Source organism: Serpula lacrymans (assembly GCF_000218685.1).
Source record: "Serpula lacrymans var. lacrymans S7.9 unplaced genomic scaffold SERLAscaffold_13, whole genome shotgun sequence".
Classification (NCBI taxonomy): domain Eukaryota; kingdom Fungi; phylum Basidiomycota; class Agaricomycetes; order Boletales; family Serpulaceae; genus Serpula; species Serpula lacrymans.
The window spans coordinates 127,555-154,298 of record NW_006763302.1 but is presented as its reverse complement, the minus strand read 5'-3'; the positions used below and the strand labels follow the sequence as shown (position 1 = coordinate 154,298).

General features: G+C 47.2%; 10 protein-coding genes across 10 annotated transcripts; 4 read left to right on the top strand and 6 right to left on the bottom strand.

Annotated features, from left to right (window-relative positions):
* Window positions 1-115: 115 nt before the first annotated feature.
* Window positions 116-631, top strand: SERLADRAFT_399359 (uncharacterized protein; the record flags this gene model as incomplete). Its single annotated transcript, XM_007322390.1, has 1 exon — window positions 116-631. A coding segment is annotated over one exon (151 nt), but the record flags the coding sequence as incomplete, so codon positions are not given.
* Window positions 632-4,065: 3,434 nt separating this feature from the next.
* On the bottom strand, window positions 4,066-6,411 carry SERLADRAFT_441825 (uncharacterized protein; the record flags this gene model as incomplete). The annotated part of the gene is made up of 5 exons (XM_007322389.1): window positions 4,066-5,039; window positions 5,097-5,374; window positions 5,427-5,773; window positions 5,843-5,945; window positions 6,020-6,411. The coding sequence occupies 5 exons, from the start codon at window positions 6,409-6,411 to the stop codon at window positions 4,066-4,068; spliced, it is 2,094 nt and encodes a 697-aa protein (XP_007322451.1).
* A 237-nt stretch (window positions 6,412-6,648) lies between these two features.
* Window positions 6,649-7,123, bottom strand: SERLADRAFT_476712 (uncharacterized protein; the record flags this gene model as incomplete). Its single annotated transcript, XM_007322388.1, has 2 exons — window positions 6,649-7,027; window positions 7,064-7,123. 2 exons carry the CDS (start codon window positions 7,121-7,123, stop codon window positions 6,779-6,781), a joined length of 309 nt encoding a protein of 102 aa, XP_007322450.1.
* A 1,775-nt stretch (window positions 7,124-8,898) lies between these two features.
* Window positions 8,899-10,666, top strand: SERLADRAFT_476709 (uncharacterized protein; the record flags this gene model as incomplete). Its single annotated transcript, XM_007322387.1, has 2 exons — window positions 8,899-9,504; window positions 9,560-10,666. The coding sequence occupies 2 exons, from the start codon at window positions 9,364-9,366 to the stop codon at window positions 10,463-10,465; spliced, it is 1,047 nt and encodes a 348-aa protein (XP_007322449.1).
* A 149-nt stretch (window positions 10,667-10,815) lies between these two features.
* On the top strand, window positions 10,816-17,337 carry SERLADRAFT_441822 (uncharacterized protein; the record flags this gene model as incomplete). The annotated part of the gene is made up of 4 exons (XM_007322386.1): window positions 10,816-10,856; window positions 10,917-12,184; window positions 12,247-16,541; window positions 16,609-17,337. The coding sequence occupies 4 exons, from the start codon at window positions 10,816-10,818 to the stop codon at window positions 17,335-17,337; spliced, it is 6,333 nt and encodes a 2,110-aa protein (XP_007322448.1).
* A 4-nt stretch (window positions 17,338-17,341) lies between these two features.
* SERLADRAFT_476705 (uncharacterized protein) lies at window positions 17,342-19,702 on the bottom strand (the record flags this gene model as incomplete). The annotated part of the gene is made up of 8 exons (XM_007322385.1): window positions 17,342-17,691; window positions 17,763-18,088; window positions 18,151-18,219; window positions 18,299-18,348; window positions 18,506-18,794; window positions 18,908-19,007; window positions 19,068-19,216; window positions 19,285-19,702. The coding sequence occupies 7 exons, from the start codon at window positions 19,678-19,680 to the stop codon at window positions 18,014-18,016; spliced, it is 1,128 nt and encodes a 375-aa protein (XP_007322447.1).
* A 632-nt stretch (window positions 19,703-20,334) lies between these two features.
* On the bottom strand, window positions 20,335-21,852 carry SERLADRAFT_476704 (uncharacterized protein; the record flags this gene model as incomplete). The annotated part of the gene is made up of 4 exons (XM_007322384.1): window positions 20,335-20,646; window positions 20,712-21,166; window positions 21,233-21,617; window positions 21,678-21,852. Coding segments are annotated over 2 exons (323 nt in total), but the record flags the coding sequence as incomplete, so codon positions are not given.
* A 758-nt stretch (window positions 21,853-22,610) lies between these two features.
* On the bottom strand, window positions 22,611-23,021 carry SERLADRAFT_476703 (uncharacterized protein; the record flags this gene model as incomplete). Its single annotated transcript, XM_007322383.1, has 1 exon — window positions 22,611-23,021. One exon carries the CDS (start codon window positions 22,864-22,866, stop codon window positions 22,702-22,704), a length of 165 nt encoding a protein of 54 aa, XP_007322445.1.
* Window positions 23,022-23,751: 730 nt separating this feature from the next.
* SERLADRAFT_399347 (uncharacterized protein) lies at window positions 23,752-24,274 on the bottom strand (the record flags this gene model as incomplete). Its single annotated transcript, XM_007322382.1, has 2 exons — window positions 23,752-23,834; window positions 23,888-24,274. The coding sequence occupies one exon, from the start codon at window positions 24,138-24,140 to the stop codon at window positions 23,961-23,963; it is 180 nt and encodes a 59-aa protein (XP_007322444.1).
* Window positions 24,275-25,032: 758 nt separating this feature from the next.
* Window positions 25,033-26,602, top strand: SERLADRAFT_399343 (uncharacterized protein; the record flags this gene model as incomplete). The annotated part of the gene is made up of 5 exons (XM_007322381.1): window positions 25,033-25,133; window positions 25,191-25,443; window positions 25,500-25,651; window positions 25,705-25,765; window positions 25,817-26,602. 4 exons carry the CDS (start codon window positions 25,300-25,302, stop codon window positions 25,904-25,906), a joined length of 447 nt encoding a protein of 148 aa, XP_007322443.1.
* Between the last annotated feature and the right edge of the window lie 142 nt (window positions 26,603-26,744).

The following is a 26,744-nucleotide window of genomic DNA, read 5'->3' as shown; positions in this document are numbered from 1 at the left end:
ACATTCTTCCGGACTCATTTGGGAGAAGAAAATTTCACTCCACTATACACAGAATTCCTCCGGAGCGATGGGGGAGGAAAATATACTAGCAATGCATTCAAAAATCAACTCCGAGGTGTGAGGAATCGATTTTTCTTATCGCATTCCCGTCATGTCGTGGTTAGCAGACTCGATCCCTGTCACTACTCTTGCCCTTGGACTAGAGATTACAGCAGGTGTTTTATTACTTTTATCCTTTTTCTTCTTATTCTCTATTCACACTCACGTCCTATCGTACCTACAACAAAGGAGACTTGTTGTAGACCCTCAAGAAGATATCCAGATGACATAGCCACGATCCAGTGCTATGTCTGGGAATACTTCAGAGGAATATTGATAAGCAAAGAAGGTTGTGAGTCAGCGCCTTCTCATGGGCTTACTGATACAGCCAATCACACATCCCTTACCAATACATTTTCTCATACGATTAGTAAATATGATAGATCGGACCACCTTCTCCTTTTTTCTTATTGGTTAGCTGACAGGTCAGACCACTTTCTCAGTTCTTCCCTTTCTCGGTCTGACCATCGCCGTTCACTATATAAAGAAGTACATACTCGATGTACTGTTCTCTAGTTCAATATTAGTTTGGATTTGCGCTCATACCGATACTCTTCAACCTCATACCCTAATTCACCGCCTTCCAGCAAGGACTTGACCAGGCATTGTGTTTTGTTATATAGCTTTGTATTTGTTGCCTGACACGAGGAGATGGTGTCATCCAAGGAACTACAGCTGCAGATACTCCGGAACAAAATGGCATTGCAGAACGCATGAATCAGACATTGGCTACATTAGCAACCACTATGCTCCATGATTCCAAGCTCCCAAAGTCATTTTGGGTAGATGCCATGCAAACAGCTGCATATATCACAGCACGCAGCCCAGCATCAGGTCTCCATGGAAAGACCCCATATGGAATACTGTTTAAAAGGAGACCGTCCTGCAGACAAAAACCGAGATTATCAAAGGACTCTAGATGAGGAACAGTCTCAAAAAGAGCAGCATGACAACTCCATGGAGAAACCTAACACTCCTGAGGTTCATGAAGAAACATCTGATACAGAGGAGACATTCTTTGCTGGAATAGCAAGTACCAGTCCATCTAACACAGACCTTCCAAGGACACTAAAGGAAGCCTTATCACGTCCGGATGGAGAATTATGGAAGTCTGCCTTGGAGGAGGAACTCCTAAGTCTCAATACTAATGCAGTATATGACCCTGTTCTACTTCCGAAGGGAGTAAAACCCATCACATCAAAACCTGTGTTCCGGATCAAGTTTGATCAAAACAGAAACATTGAGAGATACAAACTCCGGATTGTTGCACGAGGTTTTACTCAAAGGGAGGGGATTGATTACCAGGAGGTTTTTGCTCCGGTTGCAAACTTAGAGTCAATCTGAATTATTCTAGCCCTGGCAGCAAAGTACGACCTAGAACTTGATCAAATGGACGTATCCACAGCTTATCTCAATGGAGAACTTGAAGAAGAACTGTACATGCTTCCTCCAGGGGGTGTTCCTATCCAACCTGGATACTGCTGGAGATTGAAGAAATCCATCTACGGGTTAAAACAAGCTGGTCGTACATGGAACAAAACTTTTGATCGCAAGCTCCAGGAGCTCGGTTTCACAAGACTAAATGCAGAAACATGTCTCTATGTATTCCGGGACAACAAACAAATATGCTTTGTTGTTGTCTATGTAGATGACCTCCTCCTAGGAGCTTCATCCCAAAAATTCATGGATATCACAAAAGCCAAACTCGAATCCATATTCAAAATGCAGGACCTTGGAGAAGCAAAATACATCCTCGGAATAGAAATCCAACGTGATCGTTCAAACAAAACAATATCCCTATTGCAACGCCAATACATTAACACAGTCCTGGAGCGTACTGGAATGAAAAACTGCAAACCAGTATGGACACCAATAGCCCATGGTTCAAAACTCCTTGCAAATGCTCCAGGCGAAGATATTGTGCAACACGAGATGCATATTGAAGGGCATCAAGTATCATACCTCTCAATTGTAGGCTCCCTCATGTATGCCATGCTCAGAACCCGCCCAGACATTGCCTACGTTGTTGGAATACTAAGCAGGCATAGCTCAGCTCCAAGGAGCCATCACTGGGAAGCTGCAAAATGTGTCCTCCGATATCTGAAAGCAACTAGGGACATGGAACTATGATATGATGGCACAGATGTCTCCATGGACATGGATTTCTATGGATATTCAGATGCAGATTGGTCTGGAGACCCAGACACGTCTCGATCAACATCAGGGTTTGTTTTTATCACCATCCGAGGAGCAATCTCCTGGACAAGCAAAAGACAAAGCATGGTCACTTTATCCTCCACGGAGTCAGAGTACATTGGATTGAGCAATGCTGGACAACATCTTGCATGGCTTCGGATATTTTTGAAGAAATTGGACATGCTCAAAATGGACCTACAACATTGCACTGTGACAATCAAGCAGCTATCATTCTTACACGAGATCCACAGTTCCGTGCTCGCACAAAACACACTCAACGAAAATATCATTTTATCCAAGATGACTTAGTATCAAAGGGAGAGGCAGTAATCAGATATGTTCCTACAGGAGATATGGTTGCAGACATTCTCACTAAACCCCCTCACTCATGAAAAACACTGGAAATTCTCTAAAGCTATGGGACTACGGTTGCACTTGAGTGGGAGTGACAAAACCGGATAAACCCGGTCTCTGTCGAAGCAGCCATTGTTTTCCATGGAGCATAGCCACCACTCCATGGAGTAACCATTGTTCTCCTAGGAGCACAACTGTACTCCCAGGAGTCATTATACTGTAGCGAGTAGCACCTCCGACTATAAGTAGTAGGGGGTTTAGTATAGGAATACCTCAGTCGTTTCTATAGCCTCTCGGGCAGCGGCTGAGTTTCACTTAGTTTTATTAAGTAGTACCTACAACGATTTTTACTGCTCATGCTTGTCAACAATCCGTAACACAATTCGCGAAGATCCGATAGCGCAAGAAGAATATTTAGAATTGCTATGTTTCATTCTCGAGGTCGGTCGAGCCAGGTAAGCCATTCCAATGTACCAGAATCACACAACTAACGGATCATCATAAGTTTACCTGATGATGTACTTCAAGCTCAACGCGATGCTCTTGTTGGTGAACGCAACAATGACGATGACGAACCCGACGCTGAACATGATGACAATGAGGATCCTGACGTTTAAATGGATAATCCGTTACTGTTTTTTGTTTTTCCATGCGGACAATTTTTGATTTTTGAATGGGCTTTTGTTTATCTTATCTACAATGATCTACAATGATGATATTCGCCTATGGTAATCTACTCGAAGATAGTCGCGAGCAAGGTTGCCATCGTCCTGATAATCTAAGACTTTACCCAAAAGGAATTATTCTGCGTAAAAACCAAGTTTTCTTGGCTTTACGCTAGTCCCCATATTGTTTTTGCCTTGAGGAGCCTCAAGGCTGATTGAAGCGGTCTTTTTTGAACCGATGTGGAAGAAGCGGGCTGCGAGGAAGAAAAAAGGAGCTTCGGATGCGTTCAGCCCGAACGGCAAACGCGAGGCGCGGCCATCCAAAAAGCGGCTCCGACGGTTATGAACGATTTTAGCGTTTTGGCGTTTTAACGATCGACGTCGACGTCAGATCTGTAGATTTGCAGAGAATGATGCATACGGTTTACGATAAGTATATGTGCTCATCCATTCACTCCTTTTTCCCATCCACTCCCATCCCCCATTTCGTCCCCCCCATCGCCAAATCACTCTCTTGCATTTTTTTTCACTTTTCATTCCAACCTTGCCCTATCATCATCATCACGATTGCGTATGTATGTAGTCTAACCCATTCTGAATTCATGTTTATAATAGTGTACACGTTATGAGAACTCGTTTTTTTTTTGTTTTATGTGAACCAAGCAGATGGAAGATTGATGCATGCAGAAAGATGTGAAGATGGGACTCGTGAAGGCGTGAAGGCGGGGGATATCATGTATAAAAAACACACTTACAATCCTGCCTTCTCGCGAGCTGTATAGAAACTGGGAAAGATGCACATCAGGTCCTCTAAATACCAGTACGTCTCACCCATTTTGTTTTCCTTCCCCGCCTGCTTCCCCTTTCTCTTACCCGCCCGCGGCTGAACGCCTTCCTGCCGCACCATCTGAATCCACAGGGCGCCCAAGCCCATCCCTTCAGTAAGGTATTCGACCATGGCAGGCCTCACCAGAAGCACGATATCGTCCTTGTAAGGGTTGTACGGCTTCGCACCAGAGGTAGAATCCACGACATCCTGCGCATCTGACCCGGCGCTGAACTCGTCAACTACAGCCCCCCTCGAAGAAGACTTGATGACAGGCCTAGAAATATCCGAATCTTCCATCGTGATGCATCCGATCCACGGCTCGAGTACGACTTTAGCGAACGCGCGATCGAGAGCGTCTTCGACTTGCTCAGGGTCGGGTCCATCGTTGTTAGCATTAGCGGACGTTGCCGACTTGGAGCTTGACTTGGACGGTGTTGGGGAGGGAGAGGGTGGGTGGATGGCTTTGATTCGTCTCGTTGAGAATTCGACGATGCCCGTCGTATGTGTGAGAGGGAGAACGGTGGGGCCGAGGAACGGCATGAGCGACTGGAGGACGGGCGTGCTCCACGAAGAAGCAGCGTTAGCCTCCATATCACCCGCCACATCTGCCCAGTTGCTCGCAGGCGCGTCCCAAACCGATCCGTCCTGAACACCTGTGTCCGCCCCGGGACCCCATTGGGCGGGTATGTCGCCCCATGCGCCAGTGGCGGTGGGACTAGGCTCGTTGGCCCATGGGTTATGGGTGCTGATATCGAGTTCGACGTCTGAGCCGACGTTATCTTCGATGATCTGCTTGACGATCTGGCTTGGCGAATCGGGAGATGGAATCTCGACCCTCGTGGCCTGGATACCGTCGACGGATAGTCCGGTTTCGAAATCCTTCACTTGGGACTCGGCTAGGATGGAAATCAGTATACGCACATTCATTTTTGTATACTAGAAAAGATAATGACCTTTGGAATCCGTATTTTCGGGAAGGACGACGGGTTCGGATTGCCAAGATAAACCTCCTTTCCTGCCCCAGCACTCCTTACACCCCCCACTGAATTCGTCTGGAATCACTTTCCCAATTTTGAAAGTGAGAGGAAGTTGCTTTTTAGCTTGTTCTACTACGTTCAGTGCTGAACGAAGGCCTCGCTCGTGAGTCGCTTCGGGGAACACGCGGTTTCGCAGAAGGAAGTTCAAAAAGAAGGAGAGGAGGGTTGGAGCAGTAATAAGGTTACGCTCAGACCTAAACACATACGATTTGAGGGCCGACGATACCCAAATGGTGTAATACTCACCATATCAAACCCTGTTCGCGCATGAAGGACGACAAGAATACTTTTACCGAGATCTCCGGGTCGTCGAGGAAGACGAAGAGGCGATCTTCCCTATCTTCTTCCGACCCAAGCTTCTTCTTTTTGTACGTTTCGTTTTCTTCTTCGTCTACATCGCCATCGTCTGCTAAAGACGAGTCTTGAGCAGGTCGCTTTCGCTTGGAGTTGGTGATGTCAGGAACCTCGATGACTTTCATGTCGAGGTCTTCTTCGTCCGACATGAAACCTTCTGGAGACTCGGCGCCATCTCGCTTATTTCCGGACTTGCGGTACACTGGGGTGTTGGTAAGAAGCCCAGAGTACAGGCGAAACTATTCGTGGTCGACTTTATGAGTATATATATATATATATATCATATAATTAAAAGAACGAGGACACACTTGATCCCACAGATTCCCTGCACCAGATACAGCGGGGGGCCAGGTACGACCTGACCTGAAGTCCTGAGCAGCTTGGAATAAGCGATCAACTCGTGACATATTCCTGCGGTTGGGATATGAAAGGATTTCCTATACTGAGCATAGTGGCAATGAGTTGTACTGAAAGGAACCACTTACGGGTCGTAGCCAGGACCAGTCACTCTCAACTCTTCGCCTTCTTCCCACTCCTCCCACCACGGTATACGTTTCCCGTTCGCATCGGTGGTCATTTTCCCATTCTTCTTTTTCTTTCTTCTCTTTTTGTTGCTCTTACACTGGTCAGTGTCATGCTTCACGCGTAACTCGACGGTAGGTATATTCAAGCCGTCAAGCTCAACTTCTTCCTCCTCGCCGGCCTTTGAGAACATCTGGATACCGTAGGGTTTGAAGCTACTGAAAGAGATGATGCTGGCGCCTTCAGGTGCTACTGGGAATGGAGGAAACCTGATGAAAGGAGCATCGACTGCAGCCTGAGGAAGGGTGTTGGAGGCTGAAGGTGCTTTCGCAGGAGCACTGGGTTTGCTTGACATGGTGGTTTGGTATCAAGATGCAGAATCGATGAAGTTGGAGGTTATTTGGATCACTTACTACTAGTGGTATTTAACAGAAGCTCAGGCTGAATACAGACTTCCGGATATAGACCAATAACGTTCCCTTGAACGTTCTCGGAAGCAAACCGAGTGGCTGATATCACGATATTGACAGGGGTAGAAAATGCGAACTGAGCGGTACAGTATGTAGATTTGTATGTATACGTTTCCTCAATGCCCCAGGACATAATCCATAATCCAAGTAAGCTAAACAAACATGCGGTAATAATGTAATGCTAAAAGTACAATCACAGCTGATGACAGAAAGAAAGCAAGAAAACCAAACTGATGAACGTGATCGATACGATCAACGAACCTCTCTCGGAGGTATCCACTCTGGCACGTTCCCCCATTCAAATTTATCACTTTGAAATGCCGTTTTCACTGCCTCAGGAAGGATATCGAAGTAATTTGGAGGCAGGAGTGCTCCATACTTATCAGCATCCGAGCGCAATGATAATCTTGCATTGCCAAAATCTGGAGCGCCAGTTGCACTTGTCGGAGTGTCCGCGGACATAGCAGAAGACGGCTCATTATTGAATCCTGCGTACGTAGCCTGTGGCGTTTGGCCAAACGTTGAGGTGGCATTGACATTGTTGTTACCAAAAAAGCCAGTAGACACGCTTGGTTGGCCGGAACCAAATGCAGACATAGATGTGTTTGGACTTCCAAATGCTGATGTCCCGAACGCAGACACAGGAGCTGGCTGGGAAGAAGGAAACGCTGATGGGGTAGAAGCGAACGGGGATGTAGTTGTAGGAGCCGTCGATGCTGGAGCCGCGCTAAAGGCAGACTGGGCGGGGGCTGTGACACCAAAAGATGGCTGACCGAACGCAGAACCACCTGCAACAGGCGATGGTGACGTATTCGTTGCTGCTGCTGCTGCGAACCCAGAGGGTTGACTAGCAAAAGCCGAAAACCCACCACCACCTCCACTACTTGAGTTAGTTCCACCCCCAAAAGCACCAGTACCCGAAGAGAACGCGCCAAAGGCACCAGAAGCCGGTTTGATGAAAGATGATTGTCCAAACGCTGATGTGGTTTGTGATGGTTGACCAAAAGCGGATGCTGGCTGTGACGGTTGGCCAAAAGCAGATGTGGTAGGCTGGGAGGGTTGACCAAAGGCAGATGTGGTAGGCTGAGAAGGTTGACCAAACACTGATGATGCCCCAGGCGGCGAAGGTTGTCCGAACACAGAAGTAGACTGGGTTGGTTGTCCGAACGCAGAGGTTGGCTGAACAGGTTGTCCAAACGCCGATGTAGTGGGTTGAGATGGCTGGCCAAATGCAGACGTCGGCTGTGTAGGTTTCCCGAATGCAGATGTGCTAGTGGGCTGGGATGGTTGTCCGAATGCAGATGTTGTGGACGTTGTATTTTGGCCAAAACCTGTTTGCCCAAAAGATGGCTGCGCAAACGCCGATTGTGACTGTCCAAAGGCTGACTTGTCCGTCGCGGTGTTAGAAGATACACCAAACACAGAAGGTTGGCCAAACGACGAGCTCCCGCCACCAAAAGCAGATCCAGAATTGCCGGGACCACTACTCAAACCAGCGGATGCTATGTTAGAGGATTGGTTGGTAGCTTGCTCAAATGCTTGGGAGACGTTTATGCGTGCGTTCGCATATGTTTGGTCTGCTGCTGTTATTTTTTCTGATTCATATTTGAGCTGTTTTCGTCGAAATAAAATCCATTACAATAGGCAAACAAAAGGTTTAGAAGTAGAAGACATACATAATCGTTTGTATTACCCTCCTTGAGACAGGTGAATGCTCGAACTCGTAGCTCCTCAAAAGATTCATCCAATCCACCAACGAGTATTGGCTCGTGTTTTGCTGGACCATACGACGACAGAGGCCACAAAGGCTTATCTTGCATCATAGTGATATCTTTTGTCATAGACTCCATGCTGATGTTTTCAAGAGGACAGCATAAGGTTCAACGTTGAGAATGAATATATTGAGAATGCGTACGTGAAGGCCACAGGGGGCTTTTGGGTCGAGTCAGAGGAGTTTTGTGTCCATGTTTGATCTATGCCGAGACCGAAATCACTCGATTTATGGTTTTTCTGTAGCGATATACTTGTGACTTACTCCCGAATGAGCCCTGACGCTGAGTACCTCCTCCTGGATGTTCATTCCGACATCTGTCACCGAACTTGCACGTCCCACGCAAGAAGTATGTACAAACGGCCTCATTCACAAGTCAGGATGGTATTCGGAGGAAGGTAACTTGATACCTACCATTTCTAAACTCTTGGAGGTCCGTTGCCCTTCAAGTTGATGTCACGGTAAGGAAAAGCTGAAGGCTCTGAATCTGATCTTGGGGATTCAAACGTCTATACAGAACACGTGACTTGACAATTACCTAATCATTTGCATCCTCTGCGGTGTTTCACTTTCTTGGCTTTCACCTTTTCGGTTGCTCTCTAGCATTTATTGTCTCTTTTATTCTTTTTGTCGTCGAAATACTCATCATGAAGACTGAAAATGAAACACCTCAACCGCAAGCCCAGCAAGTGCAGACGCAGGTGCAGACGCCAGTGCAGCACACACCAACACCAGCGCCAACGCCCATTCCTTATGCCGCACAGTGGGGAACAGCCCGTATGCCATATTCCTTTATATGTCCTGACAATTTGTCTGCTTTCCATGCTCAAGTTCTTCCCATTCATGTAGACATTCCGATAGACCCTTCTCTTCAACAGCAGACACACGCCACGTAAACAAAACATCCCTTTGCGAGACTGGTCTTTGTTGAATTGTCTGCCCATTCAGGACTGCCCCTTACTCCCATTATCAATCTTATACATCGCACTATGCTCAAGCAGCTTACGCCCACTACCACCAGTACACACCTCACCCTGTCACCCAGACTCAACCCCAGCAACCCATTATGGCACGGCAGAATACGACGACCCCGGCAATAGCTTCAGCTCCTGCGAATAATACGCAATCTAGCTCCAACAATGCAATAGACACAGCAGATATTGCCACATTGAACGACGCCCTCGGAAGCGCTGGTGTCGATCTTAGGGCATGTCCTATTCCCATACTTTACACGTCGCTCCTACTGATTGATGCGCACACAGGCGGAAGAAGAAACACTTCAAAAATCATATGAACAACATCAGACTTATCGTCCATATGAAGACCGTTCTCGAAAGCAACCGCTAAATCCGTCTATTGATTCTCGTTTTCTTGGTGCTACCATGCGGACAATAGGGACACAGCACAAAGTCACCAAGGTTCCCGAAGAGTCGGTCAATTATCTTGCATTGGCACTTCGTGCACGACTGCAAGACTTGATCACATCTATGATAGCCGCCTCTCATCACCGCACAGATACTCAGTTTGACCGACCTGCCTCATTATACGATGACAATACTCCTATGTGGAGCATATTGGTGCGTGGAGATGTCGCCAAGCAACTCGCTGCATTGGAAAAAGCCGAACGAGAAGAGGAAATGAAGGTAAGAAGAGAACGGAAGGAGCGCGCAGATATGGCAGCTGCGCACGCCGCCAATCTCGCGGCTCAGGCGGCTGGGGGTAATGGAAATGCAATGGCGGTGGATGCAAATGGCGAAGATGGAGATGGAGGAGGCGCGAAAAAGAAGAGAAAGAAGGAAGGGCCAGGCGTCACTGCGAGGAATATGTCAGAGGATGTGCGCAAAAAAATGTCTAACGCTGTGGCTAGTCAAGCCGCAGGTCTTGGCGGAAAATACGCATGGATGAATGCTGCGAATGCCGCAGCTGCTTCTACACCCAAACCCAAACCAGCTCCCGGTACGTCAGCGACGACGACGGCACCATCTGCAGCAAGTGCAGCGGCTACATCATGGGCAAGACCTTATGTGTCTGCAAAGAAAAGTACCACTGCAACCACTCCGACTGAAGAAGATACTCGGACGGTCGTGACTTTGAGAGATGCGATGTTTGTGATTGAAAAAGAAAGAGGGCATGGTGGAGGCCGAGGAGCTGCACGAGGTTGGGTGTGACAATGGACACCAGCTTTAGCCATTTCTGTATATCTTGTGTACACTTACTGTTGTCCCATTTAGTCCCTCAAACTTTTGTTGTGAAGCCTGAGGAATTACATTTCTCTCTGTAATCGTACACTACTTTTTTTACATGCGTTTTGGAGGCGAGTAGAAAATCTATCAAGTAGAGCATCAAGACCACAGTATAGAAGAAGAGTTGGTATCACAACCTTGAGATTGTCAGTGTAAGAAAGTGAGAGAGTTGCGTCCTTTTCTCGACAGTAACTCTTGGATTGTGGCCACGCCACTTTGAACCATACACAGTGGCCGGTTACTTTTCAAGGGCATTCGTTCTCCTGCAACCCATAATGTCTGGAGAGTCTTCAAAACGTTCAAATCTTGTCGATGTGTTCGTCTTTTGCCCAATTCATGCTTGTCTGTGTATAATTAACGTGTCCTCACTTTTCAGGACCTACCAGCAACTTCATTCGGTTCTCTCAGGGCGGCTAGAGGGAACGACACCTGACCAGATTGCAGACATTCTAAAACCACGGATATCTCAGCTTAGAAATATCACAGAGCCATTTGGGAAACCGTCAAACGCGTCACGCAAGACCGTTGAGAGTGGTTCAGTTACTCTAAGCGACGGTGTGGTCTTGCATCTGGACGACGTCGACAAGGAGTTTGTGTTTGCAATCAGCTCGCATTTCGAAATTGACGAGGTCCAATCCCTGATTCTCCTGCGCTCCTTTCTTTATAACGAGGGATTACCGTCTAATGCAGGCTCGAGCTCAGATAAGTCGGTCGTGGACGAACTAGTGGCGGCCATCACACCGTTCTACTATGCTGAACGATTATTCGTCTTACGATCCCTCATCCCTCTTTTCCGAGCTCAAGAAAATACGGTTGATCCTATACACGCTATAGCGCTGGAAGAGCTTCCCAAAATTCTACCCGATGGCCAAGCATTCGCAGACTCTCTCTTAAAAGAATATCTACGAAAGACGAAGCAGAAAGTCCCAGCAACAGTGAGCAGCGAACCGCGTGCTGCTTCTAGATGGGCAAAGCAAAATGCGAAGGAGCAGCTAGTCATGCTGGAAGTCCTCTTTTGGACAATGTGGGGTTACGTTCCCTGTGACGGACCTTTTGTCGTGCGGATCATGGAGGCTTCGTACAGCTCGAACCTTGGATTGATACAAGGCAACGCAACGCTTATGTTGGACGACGAGGGTGAACAGCTGCAGCAGGATTGTGCGGCGCTATGGATTCTCATCACGATCGAGGTGCTGGAGTTGGAGAGGCTAGCTGAGCGGAATGGAGTAGAGATCTCAGCTGACCCCTCCGATAAAACGATTTATACCTCGTCACCTGAGTCGCTAAAGCGTATACACGAGCTCGTTACCTCTCCAAGTCACGGCAACAGTCATCATGCCTGTACCTATCTTGCTTGGGCTTTTGTCCTTTCTCGTTTGACATCCCAGGTCGAGGAGGCGAAGGAAATACCAGATGGCTATCGTAGCTTCTTCGAGTCCCTTGTTCCCCATCAACATCGTTCAAAAGAACGCGAACAAATGCACGTGCTAATGGCCCGAACCTGTCTAAGCCCTGACGTCGGTTTATTCAAGCTAATCTCGACACTCCTAACAACTTCTCCCCTTTTTGTGACTGTTGCCGCTTGGAAGACTGGCTCAACTATAACTGATCCTAATGCAATAGCATTTAGGTCTGTACTAAAAGGTACGCAGCGATACTACCGTTGTTTTTTTTTTGCCCAGCGGCTGACTCGAAAACTATACAAGGCCTTGTCATTGCGCTTGTAGAGTTGGTTCCTGTTGAGCTCGTCCCAGATTTCGATGCATTGGTTGAGGTCTGGATTGCACTGTTTGGTAGGAGTGAAAGCCAGTCTATTGCAGGCATTTGTCGGCAATATTGGCAGTCAGATTGGAGGCAAGGCATGGCTCGTCGTGCTATATTCGACGTCGCAAGGTCGCGATTCCCTATCCAGCTCAAACCTCTCATCCGACTACTCCGTGCAATGACTGCTGCTGGCTTCCTCGACACCGATCAACTCTCCACAGCTGATCACTCTCAAGAGAGCGAGGGCACAGAGGAGGAGCGAGAACTCTGTGGTCAACATGTCTTCTTTTATCTCGATAAGTTGCCTACGTTTTCTCAGGTCATCCCGGCATCCGCATGCACCGGATCTAATGCCATATACGAGAAGTTACAAGAGAGATATGGATCGATGCCCTCCCCAGGTCTCACCTACGTCAATCTTCGCCCAATCAAATTACCTGGTGGATCTACACTGCCTGCCAGGTCGACTGGCCGATTGTTGAGCGGAGACGGTGGAGAGTTTATGGCTATTTGCTGGCAGCATGAACATTCTGGTTGGAAAGTGATTTTGGAAGTTCTGACAGACTATGTGAACCGCAAGCGATCATACTCCGGAGCTGAGAGGCCTTACCGCGGAGCATCTTCTGGTCGTAGTGGTTCTCAACCGTTGACACTGAAACTCAGTGACATAGGCATGGAAATGGAGAGTGAAGGCGACGAAGACATCGCAACAGATACCCTTGACCTTATCCGTAGCATCATACAAGAAAATGCACCGCTCGCTGAGGAGTTGTTAGATTCTTTGGAATCTGGCGATTCCCTTGTGTCGCATAGTATGGGGGAAAGCCAACCTCCCGATTTGGTCCAGCTCACAACTATGATTCTCGAGGAGGCTTTGAATCGCCCTGCCAACCAAACAAGAAGCTTTGCTCGCACGCAGCTCATCACGTCTGCAATGAGTGTTCTCTCAGCGCTGCTGTCATTACCTAAATATTCCTTGCGGGTTTGGCTGTATATACGATCCACCAGTGCCCTGTTCGGTCCTAGTCGCTCAGCTGGGTTTGCATCCGTTGCTCTCGCTGCCGAGCGTATTTCTGGCCACTACACTATGACCCTAGCCTTACTGCAGCTCGTACAACAACTCTTCCACGAAGCCGCTTCGTCTGTTTTAACGATATTGCCTGAAAACGCTCGTCTACAGCAGGTAAAAGAAGAGGTGTTGCTTCGTGCCACGAGTTTTGTACATGGTGAGATATGGGTTGAGCATCTGGTTTGGAAGTACGCTCAGCTAGGAGACAAGTTCGAGGTTGGGAGGCGGGTTTCATCTTTCTACGCTGATGTGCTCAGTCAGGCTCCCCCGACGTTAACTGATAGACCGTTCGCAACGCTGAGCCAAACTATAGCTGACATTCTTCTCCATAAAGCAACAACGTCTACAATCAACCCATTAGTGTCCTCTATCACAGCTGGATCGTCTATTTTGGGAACGTTGTATGCTACACGACGATTTGGAGACGCGCGACGCCTTATCTATCTCTTGGAGTCTCATCTTCATCTGGTGCGGCTGGTCCTCAACTATAAGCAGATGACCCCTGGGTCTTCAAAACCTTGCCTACTAGAACAGGCATTGTGTGCTCGAGTGGCTGGTGGGGCAAACTTCTCAGATTCAACTCGCTCAAGGGTAGATCCAATCGATGTGTTGGCGACATATGTGAAGGAGAGAGGCGTAGGAGCTGTCATCCCGTTGGAGGCCATGAAAGTGCTTTACTCCCTTTGTGCATCTCTTTCGACTACGCAGCCATCACCACCAACTATCATTGGGCATCTTACAAACCCGGAGGCAACTGTTGCTTCATTCGTGCGCATTGTCCAGCATCCTTATGATGATCTATCTCTTCGGAATGCCGTTTGGAACTTCATCTCCCTCGCCGTAGATAAGGAGCCTGCGCTCGCTAGCTTGTTCGTTACCGGCCAATTCCGCATTCCTGCAAGCGTCAAAGGGAAAGGTGGCGAGCTTTCGGATGGTGATGCATCTAAGAAGGTCCTTAACGCTGTAGACATTGCGCACGATGCTTTGGGAAATTGGAAGGAGCTTTGGGAGCATAACCCGCAGCTCATGGCTTCGGTCTTACGCTTCCTAGATGTCGTTTGGCAACATGGTCTTGAACACAAAACATTACTCGACAATATGCGCGAAGATGAAGAATTCTGGAGCCAGCTGTCAGCTATCACACGAGAGGAGCTGGGCCCGTGGCCAGACTACACCACGGAATCATATGTTCTTCTGGATGGCGCGCGTCGATCAAATTTCCACGAAGCTGTTTCAATGCAAGCTTACCGCACCATGGCGAAGTCTTATGCTCTACATATTATCGGTCAGGATATCTATCTGCGACCACAACCTCCGCAATCATGTCAACCTACGCACAAGGCCGTCAGCTATAACAAAATACGAGACTCGTTCAAGGTTGAAGAGCAGCTAACAGAATATGTGCTCGAAGCTGCGGCTAGCTCATATGATCCAGCCTTTCACGATGATCTCATTCAACAGATCCAGGTCGACTTCCCTGCACTCACCCTGGAACAGTTGCAGTCACAAGAACCCGTGGTTGAACGCGAGTTTGGTGACGACTTTACCTTTTCGTTAAGCCTTTTACGAAGTAGGCTTCAGCACTGTGCTACTACTGAGGAGGGTGTGAGGAGTGCCGAGGAGGTGGAGAAAAAGATCTCATCGATCAACCTCAATTTATCTTTGACTCAAGCTCAAACAGCCCTCGCAGAATCCTGGCAATTCTTGTTGCGACAAGCGCTACCTTTGATTCGAGCGGAACAAGGCATCAGGCCTTCCATGCTGTCGCTAGCGGCTGCAATGTCTGTGGACGTAGCGTCGGAGAAGCGGTCGGGAGATATGATGGCCACCATTCATGGAACAAGGCTTGGGTTACTTCTTTCCCTGCTCGAAGTTGCTTGGTTCTCGGCATCCGACACACCCACAGAAATTAAATCATTCATCTCACTCGTCAAAAATGTCCATAACATCATTCTCAATGAGTCACAATCTCCTTCTATGTCTTTCCTTGGGAAAACATCCGTACCATTCCATCGGACGCTACTCCAGATCATATACTTTTGTTGTCGCCATTGTAGAAATTTGATCAGGCGACCAAAAGCTCTCAATGCTGAACAAAGATTGACCATCGCGATGATGATTGAAGCTACTCTGAACCTCGTTATTGAGGCTCTTAGTCTTGTTTTTGACTCTGCGCGTACAAGACTCGATCTTGATCTGGACAAAGACATGGAGTTATTAGTCGCAGTATTCGAGCAGTGCACTCGCCGCGATATTGATAGTAATCCTGCACAATGGTTGACGCGGTGCCAAGAAACGGACGCCATTAGATCCAGCCTCGAACTTTTTGTTCACGCAGATCTGGTGGGCCTCTCTGATCTGACCTTGCTTCGTTCTCGCCGACAGCCTCTCTACGCTCCTCATATAGTCTTTTTCCATATGGCGCTCGCAAGTATTCCGTCAGGCGCTGAACGTTTTGCTAGTGCTGGCGCCATCTCAGCATACAGTAACAATGGCATCTCCGCCGCAATAAGCACTGGCCAAATTGAGGTTACTTTACCTGAATTACCTGGCGAGCGAAGTCCAGCACACAGAGTCTATGTCTCTATGCTTTCCATCGTCGCTGGCGTGATCTCGGCTCTAGGGCGACAAAGTCATTTCTTCGTGGCTGAAGCCTGTGGGTTTGTGCAGTTGTATGGGGAACAAATTTCGCGTGCGTTATCGTGGAGCATTGGTGAACCTGTCACCCTGCCACTGCTGGAAGAAATTGAACAAGTAGTAAATCTTTTCTATGCCATTGCAGAAGGGATGCCTTCGTCGTCCAATGACCACGATGCCGTTGTCTCCAAGGTTCTGCGCGTATTCACAACGCATGCTTTGATGCTATTGCAGCAGCTTAACTATGCACTCACACATCCTAATCACCTGTCTACCCTACTTGAGCCTGTCACTGCAGAGGAGCGTCTTCTAGTTGATAAGGAGAGAGAGTCGGCTGTTGGTGCGGGTGGATCGCTTTCCCCTTCCGATATGGTCGATCTACGCAAGCGTCCATTGACGGCGAGGCTCGTACATAGGCTATACAAGCTCACGGCCGCAATACTAGCGACATTAATTAGTATAAGTCGAGCGTACGATGTCTTACTGGGTGACCAGGAAGAATGGCCGGTGCTTGAAGCTTTAATTGTTCCTGTGAGTACCTTGTCTCTGTAGTTGTTCGGCTGGTTTTACTGATTTTACAATTATTACTACGAATTAGCATTCTAAAGTGGTCTTAGGAGAGCCAACATCTCTAGGAACGCTTCTTGAGTTAGGAAATGCCACTCTTGACATTCTGCGAGACCTTGTCAATCGTCCTCCAGGTCAGAATATTGTCCCTCCGACATCTACGTCTATTACTTCTACATCGGCATCGGTGGAAACACTTGACGTAAGAGAAGGGATAATTACGACGAGAAACACGCTTGAAGGCGTGATGATATACGCCGTCACGCAGCTTGCAATGTGGGTATCAAAACCCGAATTTGAAGTGTCAGTCGGGGATGGAATGAACATGGGGGAGGACAGCGAAGGGATGCACGAAGGGGGACATCATACCACTCAACTTCAACATTCGCATAGTCCGCAGCAGCATGTTTCGCATCACTTAGGACATTCGAATCCTCACACATATACTCATCTCCAACACTCACAGAACCCTCTTTCTTTACACCCGCGCGACTCACTCCCTCAAGCACCACATAAAGATCGAGAACGGCGTGCTCCACGAGCATCTATGACACTAGCGGAACGCTTACGGCGCGGAATGACTGGGGAGATGGCCGCTGATTTACGAGGACTGTTAGGGAAGGCTTCTGGACTGATAGCGAAGTGTGATGGTATCATTGGGTCTGATAATCCTAGGCCAGAGGCGGCAGCAGAGAAAAAACCTAACCTGTCGGAAGTTTTACTCAGATTTTTGAACGAGCGTGTTGGTGCTGCTTCTTAAATAGTCCCCAGGCAAATATCCAGATAGTACAAAAGTAACATATTAGCTCGTGTGCAGAATGTATACATAAATGTTATTACACGAGCTCCTAGGACAGCACTGATGTTTTCTGTGATATGGATGCATGCCAGCTAGCATATGCATGTTTTAATGGTTAAGAGCCTGATGACCCGTGGCATAGGCATGCGTGGTTGATCTCTGATGTGACTGAGAATCTGTCGGGAGAACTCCATGGGATATAAAGACAAGATCACTGTTTATATACCGCCAAGCGATGCCTTGGACAGTATGCCGTCCGCCAGATTAAAATGCGACAAAACCAGTTGGTATCTTGGTGAGGAGTTGGGATTCGAGCTATGGTAAGTATCGATTTATAAATAGACCCATCAACGCAACGGACGAGTAGAAGAGAAGGAATCGGTTACATATTGTAATAGGAGGCTGTAAAGATCACTCGTATGAAAGGCCTTGGCCGCAGTGATATATGAACTCTGGGACATCACGCTGTAGCGTCCCAACAAATATCAGCACTCAAAATCACGTGAAGACTGCCATCACCTTAGTACGAAATATTTCACCGTTTCGGATAGTATCACTTGTCCTTCATCCTAATCCAGCAGATGATGCTCCCTACGACGACAATACCGATATAGAATACAGTGAAACGCTGTTCTCACTATCGCGTAAGTACCTCTGCGCCGTCCTCCGTAATGAGAATCATGTGTTCGGCTTGGGCACTGCGTGCGCAGTTCTGTGAATGGAAGGAATGTGTAGGAATTAAATTTAATTGTAAAACTGAGACGATCGACCTACTTCGGTAGATGCAGTCCAGCCATCTGGAAATATCCAAGTGCTAGCGTTGGGTCCCTGGATAATTGCAGGCTGGGTAGATTTTGTCAATTTGTGAGCGAGGTTACGGGAGAACTATGCAAAGGATGGTTCCTGGGGTACATGTACATACCTCAATCGTAAAACAATGCCCCGAGCGCATCACACCAGGTTCTTCATTCGCTATGGACGAAATAACCTTAGCAACGTTGTAACATTTAGAAGAGATGGTAAAACAAGACCGGCTCGATAGAGACTACACCACCCCGGCGACACGGTGATTGAAAGCGATCCAAGCAATCGAACAGAAGGGAGCAGAAGTGAGTGTGGAAATACCTACGCGTATGGTATATCCATGGCGTCCTATGAAAGTCGCGACCAATACCATGCCCCGAGAAAGCTTGGCAAATCGAGTAAGTTTGTTCTGGAGAAGATGATAGGTAGGAAGTGCTTGATTTGTCCAAATCTCCACTACTGATATCATGTGGGTCTTGTACAGACCGAACGCCATTGACACACTCCCAGATTGCTTTCCCAATGCCACTGAATGGCTGTCCAGGCCCACACATGCGGATGCCTGCTTCAAGCGCGAGCGTTGTCTGTCGAATCAAAGCTTGACCCTGCGAATCCTAGAATCACCGAAGAAAGCGATTAGATATGACTGGCCGGCAATATGCAAGCGAGAGCAGGAGAAAATGAGAAGAGTAGGAAAATAGGACAACTTTAGAAAACATGAACACACCACATTACCAACTTCGAAAGTCATTGATGTGTCTCCGTGATATCCATTTAAGTACACTGTGATATCAATGTTCACAATATCGCCTGATTCAAGGGGACGGCTGGTTGAAGATATCATGCATATAGCAGCGCGTGTAGTCACTGCAAAAATATATACTCACTCGTCAGGTATGCCGTGCACAACTACATTATTCACGCTTGTGCAGCACGAACGAGGAAAGCCTGCATAAAGAAGGGGAGAGGGATAAGCACCACGCGATAGTATATATTCGTGCACAGCTGCATCTATTGCGTTGGTAGTAATTCCAGACTGTCATGATGCAGGTGAGCTCGAGTGTAGGAACAATTACGGCTTGAGCCGTATAGAAAGAAACACACTCGAACTAATGACCCAGCATACCCCAATACGTCCCTCGCAAGATGTGCAGCCCGGCGCAGACACTCTTCTTCCTCGCCACCAAGTTGTATCCTCCCATCTCCATGAAATTGTTCTTTCCAAGAATCGGGCTCCAAGCAAAACCGCGATAGCTCCGGATCAGTTGCATAGGATGGATGTCGGATGCTCGCTGGAACATTTCGTGGCGTTATATGTGATACGCCCCAAATGAAAGGCTCTGGTGGTAATATGATAGAGTAGTCCCCAAAATCCTGACCAGGGCTACTTTCTGACTGCTGGTGGAGAGAAGAGAGCCGTCGCGGATGGATATACTGGTGTATATATCCAAGTCGTTGATTTCGAAGACTGGTGAATGGCCGTGTGGAAGAAAATCGCATCTCAGTTTTACGATTCCACGTTGAAGTTGGGCTGAAGAGCAGTTTGTGTATAGTAGTATTCTTTACGTCATCTTCCAGATTCCCAACCCTTATGTCAGAAATTCTCCTTTCACTGCTACGCTACGGTATCATACAGCTTAAGGTATGTATGATCTTAACCTGTAGAGGATCATTGTACTTTCTTTAGGCTGGATCATAGTGGAGACACAAATGCTGTGTGATAGTGCTTCCACCCTTTTCATCTCCAATCACCGTCAATCCCTTCTCAATATCATTTTCGTAATCACTGGTCTTCATGTCATAAAACGATGTTCATGCACTACACTTTTATACTCATTCCACTTATTATCACAGGTGATATATGTGATACTCGTATCTCGCCTTGCGATCAGAATCGCCTGCCACTTCGCCCTAGTACGTCCCTCAAGTTCACTGACGCAGGTTATTATCTCTAAACTAGCCAAAATGATTGCCAAAAAGTTCGCAATCATGTGCGATACGGACATTCTGATCTGTGTCTATCTCCCTACTATGTTCATAAAATATTCCTAAGTGAGAGATGTCCTCTTCTGATCATTTTTGCAATTGATTGACCGTGAGGCTGTGTCAACTTCCTCTCGATAATTAGGAGGTCCGTGTTGTTCGTTATTCTCGTGTGAAAAATGTAGGATAACGTTGGTGACCAGCAATAATCACCATTGACACGTATGTCATTGGGCAGCTATGGAAGCATCATTTTGTGCAAATAAGTATCTTTCTCATCTGTCTTTGCGACCATGCTAGATGTTCGACCAATGGAACCCTAAGGAGCTATATAACCTACGTTCCCCCTTGTCCTGCCGCGCAATTCACAGAGAGTGAATATAAACAAGTATGCCTTGTGGTCCCTGAGCTTCTGTTTTCGTGTGGGTACAGTGTGTCACCACCAAAATATGCCCATATATGATGGATCTGTAACAAAAGCCCCTTGCCATGACTCTCAGTGTCGTACGCAGATATCAATGTACCTGCTAAAAAGGTGTTACACTCACCTGTTTTTCCTCTTGAATTTTGGTAGTTTAACGAACTACGTTGTTCCGTCTGTTTGTGAAACTGCCAGAAAAAGCGATCAACTGGGTTGCCCCGATGATTGTATGAAGTAATATACTGTCTCAGCTCGAATGAAAAGATCAGCGGCATGCTGAATCAGGGCCAAGATGTGTTGCTCGCTAGGCCAGCTGACCTTCCCCAAAGAACACAACCGTGCTCGGAATCGAAACGATCGCCCGAGACCCTGGGGTTGCTTAACTGTTTACTTGATCGCCGGGTTGTACTGACAAGTATCACAAAATAATTCCGCATACGATCGTCACAGCCTGTAATAATTAATTTCAGATTCTTCGGGAGTGTCGACCATTCGGTGAGAATATCAAGCAGTCATCATTTGCGCATACTGCCACATTCGTCAAATGCATCCACACCAGTGGCGGAACGTTTGCAGTCCAATCTAAGACGCACGACACATAAATAAATCATACTTGACAGGGCAAACCATTGATTACTGATTATTTACCTTTGACTGTCGATCTTTGTCCATCAAGATCTGTTCCACGCTAGCAAATGAACCTTCGATGAAGTTATCGAAGTGACCCCGAATATCTAACCCATCAGTCCATTACCCAAGTTATTCTTGGTTATCAACGCTACGTCCTCGTTGAGCGAGGTCGTGAGCCACCGAAAGCCATAAAGCAGCTGGATCCTAGCACCATCCCGACGAAAGTAAGAGGCACAGAGAAGCATTTTGCCTTGGTCAATCTTGATACCAGTGTGGAGGCACCCACTGACTTCTAAGCTCCAGGGTCAAGTTGGGGCTACAATTAATCCAAAGAATGTCGCGCCAGATCGCCCAAGCATCGATCGACTTTTCTTGAAGATAACTTGAGAGCCCTTCATACGAGCTTGAATATATTGGTGATAACGATCATCTGGATCCAGTTTCAAGTTTGTGAGAAGGCTACCTCAAATAGTTTCTTCCCCTTGCGCCTGATGAAACGTTTATGACACTGGTGATCGGAGCGTGCTGCGGGCCTGCCAATGTTCCTGTGGATTTATTATGCGGTTGGCATTGAGCTTTTGCAAGAAAGAAAAGGCAGGGTAAAACTGAGAGTAAAGGAAGACAAATGCTATTTCCTCAGAGGAGTCAGCTCGAGAAACAACTGCAACCCCTCGTTGTTGATGAGGCTGATCAATTTCGCACGCATCCGGCAGATACCGAAACTATTGCTTGCTTACTCGCTCATCCGAGTCCGAAGTAGCAGGTACGCTGATACTACGGTACTACTCACAGCGTTTATGGCCATGAGGACGCTGCATGCATGCCTTCCCTAGTTCAATCACAGTGACTAAAAAGTTGCCAAGAACGCACATCTTCAGCTTAGAGCATAGTTCAAGGCGCTCCTGTGTACAAGGTCATGGGACGCCGGAACATTTCTGTTTAATTCATAAGACACCCGAATACGTACTACCTCCAATTGTGTCGATAATTGTATGGCCAACAGCACGGAGTATAACTATACATGGACATCGGCGTGAGTGTTTTCTTATGACCTGATGTACAGGAAAAGGCCCGCGTTTACTTATGAGCAAATTCAGGCTATGTGATATCACGTTTTAACCCTATGGTACTATTAGCTGAAGTTCCGCATGTTCAGCGTCACTTGTGCCCGTCTCTCATGAGATTGAACATCGTCTAATAGCAAGATGAAAGAACAGTCTCAACACAGGTAGATTTCTAGCCTCATCGTTCAACCAGTTAAAAATTTCCCTCGGTCTCAAAGCAGCTAACTTGGAAGCAGACTGAGTTACTAACAATCGGAAGAAGAAATACGATGGTGCACTCACTACTCCGAGCAATCAGCGTCTGGCTTACAGTTTTACCCACGCGGTATAGTAAATAATTCTCTGGCTATGTTATTCGTTAACAGAACCACCCCATTTTCTCCTTATAGATAAGTCCCAACCCGGTATAGCTACACGTTTACCTTAGATCACCAAAACCGGCCACCAGAACCTCGAGCCATTATCTAACAAGCCTGTATAACTAGTATCTACCGGCTCAAGGTTTGTTGCCGAGGAGGATGACCATAGTCTGACCGCATGGAGGTTCTGAGACCTCAGTCCAAATGCAGTCGTCACTCTTCCGTACATGCAAGTAATCCTCCCGTGCTAGCGGCTTTAGCTCTTAATAAAGTTATCAAGGAACTTAACTCGTTCGTCTCCGATGTCTCAGAGGTACGTTGGAGTCTATGCTCTACTGGAAGGTGCTATACTATGTTGGCGCTTTTCCTCTTTGCTATTTGGGATCAGGACCCGGCTGCGTCGCGGGACCTAAACGGTGGGGCTCAGGCGTGTTTGGACTAAGCATACACGCTTCCGCTGGTCAAACTTGAAATTCTGGCTCTCCCCTTATTCCGATAGACATTTCTACCTCGATCATACCCTCTTTAGCATTGATTAATACAGACACAAAATATTTCGGCCTTTTCTTTGAGTTTGTCTATGTGGAGATTTGCAAAAAGATATCGACACAAAATACTTTCTACTAGCCTGGGGGGCAACTCAATCCTGACTTGGAGGCCTGGGGTGGCAGTGTATCATTACGCGCTGAGCTTGAATAAGTAAAAGAGACACTCGTGCACTCGAGTGTAAAGTTGACCAGATGTGCCATGTCATTCCGTATACTAGTATGGAGTACTAGTATTCGATACGTGCAATTCCATACACGCGTTTTACGGCCCATACGCTTGACACTTAGCTCAGGATATACTCGGACCCATGCAGCCCCCAGTCATTGTAAAGTCAGTGGACTAGTGGTCATAGGAGCACTTCACCATGACACGCAAAAACCCTGAATCTCGGAGCAGCTCCTTCGGAGATAAAGTGAACCACTTTGTGCTGGCTTCTGTTCGTTTTATCGCCGAAGGAACGCAAAAGGTGTTGTATCACATCTGGCTTTCTGATCAGAATGGAGGCATGTGTTTAATGTGCGTGTACTCCGCGTAATGTCGATTGGGCGACCGTTTCGTTGAATGAAACAGGCCGCATGTTACCAATGATAATGCTCGGCTTGCTGGGCTATGCGACGTCCTCGATGTCTATTTTTATGAATGGTCACGGTATGTGAATCATGGTCATGTTCCGAATTCGTTCTAAGAGAAATTTCTTCTAGGCGGTACAGCACCCCACAGGCCCAACCCTCGTTGTTTCTTCCATTGCCTTTCAACTGAACTGAGTGGGTGCTGTCAGTTTGCCTCCACAAGCGACGACGTATGTTTTTGGAGCTGACAGGTCAGGTTCACCCCTGTCAGTCGGATTCTATACTCCAGCTTTGAACGGATCATCACTACTCCAATATTAGCTCGTCGTCGTCTCAGGCCTGTGATACACCTCATGCTATGCACTAGCTCCAATGTATCGAACATGAACGGTCTTCCATAGACTTCACTTCGGATTCGCCCTCAGCGTCTGCAAAGCTGGACTGTTCTTTACAGCATTCCCTCGCATCATGTAGCCGGCAATACAGATGCACAGGTAAGATTCTCTCATTTTGGCTTTTGACTAAGGTACCCGTAAGTAGCTCTACTCTGCTTTCGTAACCGCAAACTTCTCACTCAATTCTTTTATTCTTTTATCCCGTTCTTCATGGCGGTACAGTGATGTCCCATTTCGCTTGATTATGTCAAAGCAGCTGCTCTTTACGCACCACCTTTCGTCATCTTGACGTCTATACCGTAGAATGAGGAGCTAGATTCCCATCCTGGAACTTATACCACCTTGTTCCTCGCTGGCATTTGAAAGATGTGTCGGCAAGCGTTTTAAGGCGAGCGTCAAGGCGAGCGTTTCTCATCTAATCACATCCTCATCGTACCGATTTCCCGAAATCTGCATGGCAAGGCTAAACAGGGCGGAGCTAGATATCGTGAGTTGCTGTTATGTCTGTCCTGCATCGAGGATCCAGCCCTGCACTGCCCTTTTAACAAAATTCTTCTATCGACCTTTCTTTGGACTCCGAAATGCACTGACACCCGATCAAGCCATCACTTACTGGTCTGTTACAAGTCCACGACGGACTAGATTCTTCTCCCAGGCTTTATAACGTCAGCTACAAAGGGCGTTACACATTCCCCCACCTGTACGGTGTCTCCATACGAGGATTATGCGGCCATCTGGATAACTTACTTAAAGGAAGCTAACTCCTCATCCAATTCGTAAAAGTACGGCTGGTTTCGTGCCACAGATAAGCAGATAATCTTACTATATCCGAGGAGTCGGAGTCACAAGGTCGTCAGGATGGCTCTCTTCAAACGAAATAGCGGCTCAAAGTGGTGCTCTCCTAATACTCATCCTGAATCCTCGTTTTTAACTCGTGTTTTTCATCACCACAGGTCACATCGGCAAGAAGCCCACTCTTCGAGGTGAGTGAATTGACTCGCCTAGTCTGTGTTATGCTTACCACGAAGTAACGGCGTTAGGTTCCCTACAGACAACCATACGTTACAGCATTTGCAGCATATAAAGGCAGTCGAGCAATGCCAAATCCCTCCATCTTCACCAACCTCCCCAACTCCCCATTTCTTCATCATGTCGAGAAAGCTAAAGACTGGAACCTACATCATCAGAAGCGTCGCAGTGAAGGATGGCTGCATCGGTCGCTCGAAGCGAGAACAACAAGATCTTGCTCCTAAGAAGGTGTTCTCGCTTCCAGCACATCATGATGTGCAGCAAGTAAGTCATATCTCCCGTCGATCTGATGTATTTTTTGACATTCGCCTTGTGCAAAGTTTGTAGTTGAAGCACTTGATAACGGTCGTTATCAACTTTGGGCTGGTAGCCCCACAGCCACAGTAGACGGACACCTTTCCGCCATCCTCCTTTCATCTCCTCCACCTGAAGAGTGGAACATTGTATATCAACCATCGCAGAAGGCATATACGTGAGTTCAACATTCCTCTCCTCTCTTTTCAACCAGCGCTGACCCTCCTGCAGCATAGAGACTGCTTCTCGAGACCGCAGTTGGACCATACCAAGTAAAGAGGGCTTTGTTCAAGTACGTATATCGTATCTGCTATGCTTATCAAAGTTGATCCCTGGCTTTCAGGTCGCTGTTCGTCCTTCAACGAGACCACCACCCCGATACCCCGAAAACGAGCTATTTACCTTTGAGGCCATGCAACCTCATGACGATTGAAATTTGAACACTTGGAAATATGATTTATGAGAATATGGTTAACTAATTTAAATCAAGTAGGAGAGCTCGCAATTCGTTCATATGGCGAATCGCAACTAGAGAAGTTATGATGTCGAGTATGACTGGCATGAAGGCGCTGAGGACTGTTCGTGTCGTGCGTTCTCGGGACGTGTCAACGACAACTTTTCACTGGGAAAAGTCGGCGCCAATAGCTTGAACGCCGCCATAGTCCATCGGGGCTTGTTCGCACTCCGAGTGGTCCTAAAGCAATAGAACGTTCGCCGACCTAACATCCCGAAGACCCTGCAACCACCAGCAGCGATGATCGGATGTTGGCTGTGGTAGCGCCTATAGATACCCCCTTATCAATTTGACCATCTACTCACATCAGAAAGGACATGTTACACTAGTACTATCACAGTACTCGGACTTAAATCATGTTGAAACATTTTGAAGTACTAGTTACCCACTTTCGTTGCTAGCGCTGATGGGTTGTCACAGTGCTGGCGAGTCTACAAGTGTTGAACGTTGAACTGTGTCACAGTAGTTAGCAAGTAGAAGTGTGTGACTTGGACAGACTGTCATCACTGTGGCTTATCTTCCTGTCTTTACACATAACAACAAGGTTGCCGCATACCCATCACTTCTTGTGTATAATTAACTGTACTTATTCAACCGAAATAAAGGATACTACGGAGCTTTCCGTTAATAGCCTGAGCCCATCTTGCACCACCACTTGCAATTTGAGTCTCGAGTTTAGTACTCTCTTATCTTATTCGAAACGTTCATTGATGTTGAGGCTTTTTTGAGACTCTCTCGGGGTCGTGTTGGTTTTGGT